The sequence below is a fragment of the Lemur catta genome, chromosome 2, assembly GCF_020740605.2.
Source record: "Lemur catta isolate mLemCat1 chromosome 2, mLemCat1.pri, whole genome shotgun sequence".
Taxonomy (NCBI): Eukaryota; Metazoa; Chordata; class Mammalia; order Primates; family Lemuridae; genus Lemur; species Lemur catta.
Window position 1 is genome coordinate 104,103,817 of NC_059129.1, and position 9,803 is coordinate 104,113,619.

General features: G+C 35.5%; 1 protein-coding gene across 1 annotated transcript; it reads left to right on the forward strand.

Moving 5' to 3' along the window:
* The first annotated feature begins 431 nt into the window (after positions 1-431).
* FAM229B (family with sequence similarity 229 member B) lies at positions 432-2,043 on the forward strand. The gene is made up of 2 exons (XM_045544205.1): positions 432-570; positions 1,822-2,043. The coding sequence occupies exons 1-2, from the start codon at positions 446-448 to the stop codon at positions 1,937-1,939; spliced, it is 243 nt and encodes an 80-aa protein (XP_045400161.1). The 5' UTR covers positions 432-445; the 3' UTR covers positions 1,940-2,043.
* The last annotated feature ends 7,760 nt before the right edge of the window (positions 2,044-9,803 follow it).

Below are 9,803 nucleotides of genomic sequence, written 5' to 3' on the forward strand. Positions count from 1 at the left end.
TACTTGTATCATTTGATAGAAATATACCAGGATTTTTGTGTGTGTGATTGTCCTTTTCAATAAAAACAAGCTTTTACTGGCAAAAAATAAATAAATAAATAAAAATAAAAATAAAATGTTATTTTCAGAATGTTTCTATATATCTGTAACAAAATAGTAACATTAAAAATTCCAAGGCTAGGCCATGGCATATGTGCCTATAGTCTCAGCTACTATTTGGAAGACTGAGGTGGGAGGATTGCTTGAGCCCAGGAGTCCAAGGCTATAGTGCCCTATGATTGTGCCTATGAATAGCCACTGCACTCCAGCCTGGGCAACACAGTTAAGATCCTGTCTCTAAAAAAATAAAAAATAAAAAAAATCCAAATAACTCTTTGAAGACAAAGAGTTATTGCTCCTGGTACCTCCATTATTTTAACTTTTTAATCTAGGTTTTCAGTGAATTATGCCTTTTCGGTTTGGGACCCAGCCAAGGAGGTTTCCAGTTGAAGGAGGAGATTCTTCAATTGGGCTGGAACGGGGGCTGAGCTCCAGTGCTGCCTGTAATGGGAAAGAGATGTCACCAACCAGGTAAAGTCTTCTTACCCTGACAACTGAGGAAATGTGTAGTGGCTATCATCAATCAATACAATCTTTAACTGATATTCAATATTAGTAAGAAAAAAACCCCAGGAATCCAAAACATTGCTGTGTTTAAATTAGTATTAACAGAGCTCAGGTTTTCTTAGCATAGAGTCTAGATTTTGTATCTCTATAAATCTTGATGATGGACCATTTCTCTCTCTCTCTCTCTCTCTGATACATTTTTAGCTAGATTGTTTTGTTAATTGTTTCAAGATTGGATAACACTTAATTAAACTCTCAGTGCCATTATGTGCAGGGCACTGTGCTAGGCATAAGGTTACAAATATGAAAAAGACTTAGACTTCAGATTTAGTGTCACTTTGGCTTTGATTTGACCTTTGGCAAAAAGAGAGTGATAAAGAGTGTGACGATTCTATGAAACAAACCATTTTTGCAAAATTGAAGAAACCTATAATAAATAGGATTTGTTCCACTTTTCTGTGGTTTACCATAGCACAACATTAGATACTACATTGTTAGGTTTCTCATGGCTTGGAAATTTTTGGAACACAGATTTAAACTTAGTAAGGTAGGTACTTTAAAAATCAGAGTTACTCAAGGATGAAATAGACTACTTTGGGAAGTAGTGAGCTTCTTGTATTTAGAAATGTTTAAGGCTGAGTGACTATTTGATGGGGATGTTGGAAAGGAAATTCATATACTAGATATATTTTTGGACTAGGTATCATTTAAGGGCCATTTCAAATCTGAGATTCTATCAGCATTTGAATGGTATGTGGAATAGTATATTTAGTTTTATGTTCTTCCATAAATAAATATTCTAGTTTTGAAATCACTCAACTGAAGTGATTTTATAGTGTGTTTGTTTATATATATATATATATATATATGTACATATATATATATATGAATTGCCATAGTATTATCACTTACGTTTATAACTAGGCACTTTTTATGCCATTTAGCAATTATTGCATACCTTTCAAAATGAACATCTGGAGGATTATCTTTGTATTTATGAATTTCCTGTAATTAAATATATGGCAACAGCCACAATTTCTTTTCTACATAAGTCTGAAACGTCTGCCTCATCAGTGCCACTGTGTTATACTCATTTTTCAACATTTAGAGATTTCAAAGTGATTTAAAACAGTTGAATATATATCAAACTTTGGTGTTCTGAAAAAGTGTTTCCTTTTTAGTATCTAACTATGTGTCATCTGGTCTTTTATTCAGGCAACTCCGAAGATGCCCTGGAAGTCATTGCCTGACAATAACTGATGTTCCCATCACTGTCTATGCAACAATGCGAAAGCCACCTGCACAAAGCAGCAAGGAAACGCACCCTAAATAGCATCATTAAGTCTTTTGTAGAGGTTTGACTAGGTCAAGGGTAATGGGCCAGTATCATCTTATGATCTGGTAAACAAATAAAAGTGGTGGCACCTTTGGATGATGGTAACGGTTGTACTATATTTACTTACAGTAAGAAAGGCAGAAATATGGTCAGTAAAACACATGTAGTAATAAGCTGTCAGATAGATGAGACAGAATAATATTTCAGAATGTCTGATAGATGAGACAGAATAATATTTCACAATTAGAAAGTGCCTTAGAGATCATCTTTCTCACAGTAGATCATTAATATCAATAATTCAAGATGAAGCTTAATCTACCGTGGTTATAAATCAGGTGGGGCTTATTCTCTAAATGCTTAGTAATGTGTTTTAGACTAGTTTTATTTGTTTATATTGGGTTGCTGCTTAGCTGAATCCTTTTACCTGAGTACCACATGCCAGTTTCTGGCTCGATATCGTTTGATAATGCTTTGCTTAGGAATAATTATATTGGGTGAGAAAGGAGCCCTGGGGGTTGTACATTTTGGAAGAATACCCAGGATCAAGGAAAGTCTTAGTCCATGGTTAATATGCAAATCATTTAAATTACTTCCATAGGGGAGCTCAGATTATGGCTTAAGTTTATTGATAATGAGGTCAAGGTTATAGTTCTAACCCCTATTTCTCCAGGCAAAATGATGTCCCATTATTGTATTGTACCTCAAGTCCCAGCCAGTCATCTTGAAATTGTCTACAATTAATACTGGCTAACCTCAGATGGATTTTTTTTATTTGATTAGATTTAAGGATTACTTTTGACATCTAGGCCAGCTCTATATGTTCTCTTTTTCTTTTTGCAATGACCAGCAGAAGCTCCGCCTACTTTCCTTTCTTCTTGATGGCTACCACCATACATCCGGTGAAATTGTCTTCTTCAAAAGACTGACTTTAGGGTCAGATACAATTTACCCAAGCTTTTTGTCTCCTTTGCTGCTCCTGAAAATATACATATTAAGCCTTTTAAAATGAAAAATTTATTAGCTCATAATTACATAGACATAGATGCATATGTGCTACATTAGTGAAAAAGAAAAACTGCCAGGGAGATAGAAGACGAAAAACTCTCAGAGCTAACACAGAACTGGGAGATGTTTGAATTCTATCCAGCCAAAGCGGAAAGACCTTGTTGAACATACGAAGCATTGAGTAGAGACACAGAAAGGTCACACCTTCGTAGATGTCAGTTAGCACTAGACTTAAGGCTAATGTGTATCAGCTTTAACAAAGCTTAAAAATAAGCCCTGAGAGAATCAAGTTTATCTCTAAGTTATCCCACTTTGTCTGCCAAATAAAAATGTAACAATCCTTAAAGGAAGAAAACAAAATATGGACAGGAAATTGCCAAGGCTGGGGAAAGAATAACAGAAAGGAGAAAGGAATGATGAAAAATTCCTCAGAGTTCATACAAGGCTGGGAGGAATTTGTGTTTCAGTGATAGTAGAAAGATTTTTTTTAGTGTAGTATATGGATCATTGAGTAGAGTCCTTAGCAAGATATTGCCAAAGTGGGGATTGGGTGGGGGTGAGGGGATGGGAATAGCTTTAGACTGAAGATTGCTCTGGATTTGCCCTCACAAAGCTTAAGAGCAAGACTTGAAAGGATCAAACTAATTAATTCCAAGTAACTTCATCCAAGGAGGGGAAAACCCTGAAAATTTAAAAAACTACAAAAAAATCCAGTACCAAATATGTAAAATTCATAAAGATCAACATCTAAAAAAAAATTACCAGGCATGCAAAAAAAAAAAAAAGGAAAGAAAATACAATCCATAGTCAGGAGAATCTTTAATCAATAGAAACACAGTCAGAATGACAGATGATAGTATTAACAGACAGGCAACAATAAATATACATATTCAAGTAGTAGATGAAAGCATGATAATGGCAAAGAGAGAAATGAAAGTTATAAAATCAACCCAAATGGAACTTCTAGAGATGAAAAATACAATATTGTGAATAAAAATGTACACTGAATACGATTAAGAGATTAGACACTAGACAAGATTAATGAACTTGACGATATAGCTATACAAATTATCTAAAATGAAATAAAAAGGAAGAAGGAATGAAAAAAGTATAAAATTAGTGCTTTATTATCATGTAGTCTAACAAGTAAGTGGCTTCCTGGAAGCAGGGGAAAGGAGGACTGAAAAATATTTGAAGAAATAATGGTCAAAATGTTTCCAAATTTGACAAAAACTATGAACTCACAGATCCCAGTACCTTAATCAAACCCCAGGAGAAGAAACGTAAAAACAAAACAATAACATGTCATAATTAAATCGAAGAGAATATTTTAAAACTTCACAGTTAATGACACATTCAGAGGAACAAAAATAAGAATGAAAGCACATTTTTTTATCAGAAAACATGCAGTCAAGAAGGTAATGGAGCAATATATTTAAAGTATATTTTAAAAATGAAGATGGAATAAAGACTTTTCAGCCAAACAAATGCTGAGAGAATTCATCACCAGCAGATCTGCACTATAAGAAATGCTCAAGGAAGTTTTTCAGGCAGAAAGAAAATGATACTAGATGGAAATTTGGATCTGTAGAAACAAATAAAGAGCACCAAAAATGGAAAATATGTGGATAAATATATAAACTTTTTAAGATTTTAAACAATTATTTAATAGGTAACTGTTTAAAGAAAAATAATGGCAATGATAATTTATGTAAAAGTATAATGTATAATGGCAAAAAAGACAGGAGGAAGAAAACAGAAATTTAGTTTTGTAAATGTCTTAGACTATGAAATGGGATAATTGTATTTGAAGATAGACTGTGATAAAGTAAATATGTAAATTTTAAACTTTAGAGTTATCTCTAAAACCAATAAATAATAAATTTAAATTTAAATCTAAAACCAATAAACAATAACAAACATAGTTAGAGCTAATGTACCAAAAGGAAAGATTAAATGTCATAAACATCATTGAGTTCTGAAGAAGACAGGAACAGAGGAAAAAAGGGACAAAGATAATAGAATTAAACTATATCATGGATATTTTGCAAAATTATTTATACAAAAGATCTAAACTTCAATATTTTGGCAGAGATTGTCAGATTGGCTAGAAAAGAAGCAGCAACTATAAGGTGTCTATATGAGCCCACTTTAAAGACTCGGATACTAAGACTCAGATAAATTAAAAGTATAAAAGGATAGAAATAGATATGCCATGCAGACATTAATCAAAAGAAAGTTGGAATAGCTACATTAGTAATGGACAAAAAGACTTCTGAACAAGGAATTTACCAGAGATAAAGAGGGACAATTTATAATGATAAAGACATCAAGAGTATATAACAATCTTAAATGTTTGTGTAAGAGCTTCAAAGTACTTAAAGCAAAAACTGAGGTAATTAAAAGGAGAAATAATACCACATTTATAGTAGGAGATTTCAACTGGTAGAACAAGTACATAGAGAATCAGTAAGGATATAGAAGACATGATAATCAATACAGAACACTCCACCTAGGAACGGCAGAATACTGTACATTTTTCAAGTGCACATGGAAAATTTACCAAGTAGACCATATTGTAGGCCACAAAACAAGTTTCAATAAATTGAAAAGTATTGAACGTATGGAGAGTATGCAACGTATGTTCCACAATAATAGAATTAAATTAGAAATTAATAACAGAAAGATAGCTAGAGATTCTCCAAATATCGGAATATTAAATGATACAACTAAGTAACCCATGAATAAAAGAAGAAATTACTAGAGAAATTAGAAAGTATTTTGAACTGAATGAAAATGAAAACACAACATACCAAAATGCATAGGGTGCAGCTAAAGTAGTGCTTAGAGAGAATTAAAAGATTAAATTCTTTTAGTAGAAAAGAAGAAATGTCTCAAATCATTGATCTAAGCTTCTGCCTTAAGAAAAGATGAGCAAACTAAACCTAAAATAAACAGAAAGAAAAATAATAAAGATAAGAACAGAAATCAGTATAGTTAAGGGCAGATAAACAATAGAGAAAATCAATGGGACCAAAAGCTTGTTCTTCAGAAAGACCAATAAAACTGATAAACCTCTAGGAAGAATTATCAGGAAAATTAGAAGACTCACTGATAACCAGGAATGATAGTGGAAGCATTACTACAGATCTAAAGACATTAAAAGGATAAACAGAGTTCAGCAGTATGAATTCTTTAGTCTTCTAAGGCCTCTACCTTGAATAAGTGCCTCTACCTTGAATTACTTGCCTAGGTATAAGCTTTCTGTAAGGGAATATAATTGATGGGTCTCAGGGTAACCCTGTGCCATCATACTTTCATAACTTTCCTCCAGGTTGCTATCAGCTCGTTAATCATCAGTTTTTAGAAATGATCATTTGAAACCTGTTCTACTGAGACTGCTGATTCAACTCACTGCTGGTAAACTCACCATGGTCTGGCTGGGCTAGTGGGAGACTCAAGCCTGAGCAGCCACCATCACTTCTTTGGGAGTTCCTTAAGAGATTTAGTTGTTTTTTTCTGGATGCTAGTGTCATGCTACCTTTGTCTTATGTTTTTGCCTTTTTGTCCCAGGCTTTCATCCCTCAATCTGCTCCACCCTCTGCCCACCCCATCCTGTTCTCTAGCAGTCTTCTCTGAGAATGGTGTCCTCTGGTGCTGTGAAGTTTATAAACTGAGTGGTCTTATTCATGGTAGCCAACACTTCCCCTACTTTTCAGGATTTGAAAGGTTCCAAAGACTTGGAGGAGTGCTTCTTGTCTCTGACAAGCTGTGCCATCATTCCCCCAGTCTTCTTCCCACACCCTCAGGCAAGTCAGAGATCTCTGGTGCTCAGTGGAACACAAACAGAGGAGTAACTTTCAATTTTTCCTTTTCTCAGACTTCCAGGAACTTCACAAGTGATTGCCTTGGGACGTGACGTGAAGGAATAACCTTTATGAAAACTCGGCTTCCCTTAAATCCACTCAGTTCAAATTTATTGAGCACATACCTACATGCCAGGCACTGGTCTAGGCTCTTATAACACATCAGTGACTAACACAGACAGAAATTCATGCAGCTTACATTCTGGACAGTGGCTGGTTCAGTTGCCTTTCTGTACTCTTTATGTAGACTCTCTCTCTCTCTCTCTCTCTCTCTCTGTGTGTGTGTGTGTGTGTGTGTGTGTGTGTGTGTGTGGTGTGGTGTTGGGGCCATAGTGGTGTCGCACTGCCAGTTATGCTGACATGGCTTTTCTTAGCCAGTCCTAAAGAAGAGATTGGCTCCACACCTCAAAGTTTGGTAAACTTAAACTGTGGTGTATTTACTATTTTATGTTCCCAACTATAGGCTGTAAGGACCCATATAGGGAAACAGGAAAGACCCTTCTGACCCCTGTGCTGTTGTATTAAATACAAGGAAATGGCATCAGAGAAGAAATACGTTGCAGTATCTTCTGAGATACCTCTCTATAAATTCTAGGCTTTGAACTGAGTTGGCTATTACTGGACAAAGGGCGGGTCGATGTACCATCTAGGTCCATGGAATGGGAAATGTCAAGTGTTTTTTTCTTTCTTTTTTTCCCTAAGTGTGTATCTATAAATGTGCATGGTAAGCACTTAAAACCATACTTTCAGATAGGATCCTTTTGGCTTCAGCTTCTACTACTCAGTGCCTGATTTTTTCCATGTTTCTGAACTCAAAATTTTAAAAGAAAATATCCAATTGTTCAAAGTCATCTTTTCATACTATGACATGGAATGTTGTTGCTTCACTGGAAAGCTATAGGATGGCACCCTCCTTGTACAGTCAGTGATGGCCATGAGAGGAGATGGTGGAGCACAGGCCAAAATAGGGCTGCTCCTTCAAACCAGGGGATAAGGAAGGGCCTTTTCATTTTGAAGGAGCTCTGAACTGGCAGGGGCCACAGACAACAACTGGTCAAAATTACTAAGAGCACTCAACCCATATTTCTCTGTATGAAGTAATGACATGTTATAATTAACTAAAACAAACAAACAATCCTATTACTTTCTCTGTAGACAGAAGTTGGGAGGATGGGGTCCCATCTAAGAACTGACTGAGTCAATCTCTTATAAATGGTGAAGTCACGGTTTTAGACGATCGTTGTGTGATTTTTCAAGAATTGTATGGATCAGTAGATGCTCATTTGCTGAATATAAGAATGTGAAGCACTAACTCTGCAAACAAGTGGCCTTTGTAAATTATGGAGAAGTAAGGAGTTTTTATGGTTGGTTTTAGTCTGCATAAATGTGAATCCGTGCCTGACTGCTGGGGCTACTGGAGGTCCAGACAGGGTCTCCAACTTGGTTGGTTTAGTTTGCTTTGTGCCACTGCTGAGAATGAGGGGACAGAATGGCCCTATAGGATGCCTCAGGAGAATAGTTCGGAAAAGAAAACGTTAGGTTATTTCAGATCTGCTTCCACCTGCTTGGGTCTGATGGAGGGAGTATCATGAGGGTTCAGTGTGTTAAGCCCTGGTTCAGTTAAGGCCCCAGACTCTTTGATTCAGAGTCTTTAGCCCAGAAGCTATCTATGGTTTCCATAAGGTTTTGTTTGGTCAGTACAGCATTTTCCCTTTGTGGTTCTATTGTTTTAATTACCAAATGAACAATCAGGCCATTTCAAACCACCCAAATTTCACATTTCCAGCTTCTTTTGGAAATTCTGGCCCTTCAGGGTATTCTTTTATGTTGACAACTGGCTGAACTAATTACCTGATGCCCTTTTAGAGGAGCCACAGCAAGTGCCCTCTTGGTTTTCTCAATGAGAGAATCCCTCCTTTATGGTACCTCTCTGGATCTGGTTGGCCTGAAGGCAGACAGTCTTCAAACGCAGGGAAGCAAGGGCACAGTCACGCTGCCCCTGGACGAAGGCAGTCTTGTTTGGAATTCTGACTTCTTGGTCTGGCTGAATGACAACAGGCAAGTTATCTGAGCTGCAAATGTTACCTCACAGGAGTAATGTGATGAATAATAAAATAATCAACTTTAGTTTATCATGGTGGCTGGCACTTTGTAAGTCCTCTATGAACAGACATTAGCTATTTTCATTGATATTGTCGACATTATCATTATCTATTTGCCCCAGACAGAAGGATAGCAAGGGAATATAGGGAGGTGTGCATATCTTTTCAGGGTTAGAGATTGCTTCATTCCCTTTGGTAATTCCTCAAAATATTTTATATCCCCTCCCCTCAAAAGTTGTTTTGGGTATCTTCAACCCTGCTGATACCAGGGCTTGTTTTCTCTCATTCTGTCTTCTGAGTTGATTATCTTTCCATGTATAATTCTTTTATTTCAGTTTCTGTATTTCAATATTCTATACTATTAATATAGCTACTTGGAAAAAAATTATAAAATTTTAGAAATAATACTAGTTGTGTTGCAGATATGTGGAGAATAAACTTTTAATAAAAAGACTTTTTTGCTATTAAATTGAATTTTATGATTTTGTCCTACTCTCTTTCCTGTGATGTCCTTGATGATTCCTATAGAACACACAATAATAAGCAACAGTAATTTCCTACAGGAGCCTTCCCTCATGTATAATTTTATTTTTCTTTTAAGGAGATAAGGTAGGATAAAAAGTAGTTTGTTTATACTATCATTTTGCTAGTAATCTGTTAGAAATTTACTTTCTTAAACCTCAATAATTGCTGCTATAGAACTAAAATATTCTTGTTACACTGATCGACCAAACAAAAGTGCTAAAAGCAAATCTATCATCTAATTTTATATTATATGTAAATTAGTAAATCTTTTCAAGATAAAGAAAGGTAGCTTAGGACAAAGATACTTTGGTATATATTGAACATTATCTTCCCTGAAAGAAAGATGAATCTGAGAATCTAACA

What these genes read in the sequence shown, in the direction of transcription:
- FAM229B (XM_045544205.1), top strand. Translation starts at nt 446, where the DNA reads ATGCCTTTTCGGTTTGGGACCCAGCCAAGGAGGTTTCCAGTTGAAGGA. An exon ending in AAAGAGATGTCACCAACCAG is followed by an intron (nt 571 to 1,821) that starts GTAAAGTCTTCT and finishes TCTTTTATTCAG; the next exon opens with GCAACTCCGAAGATGCCCTG.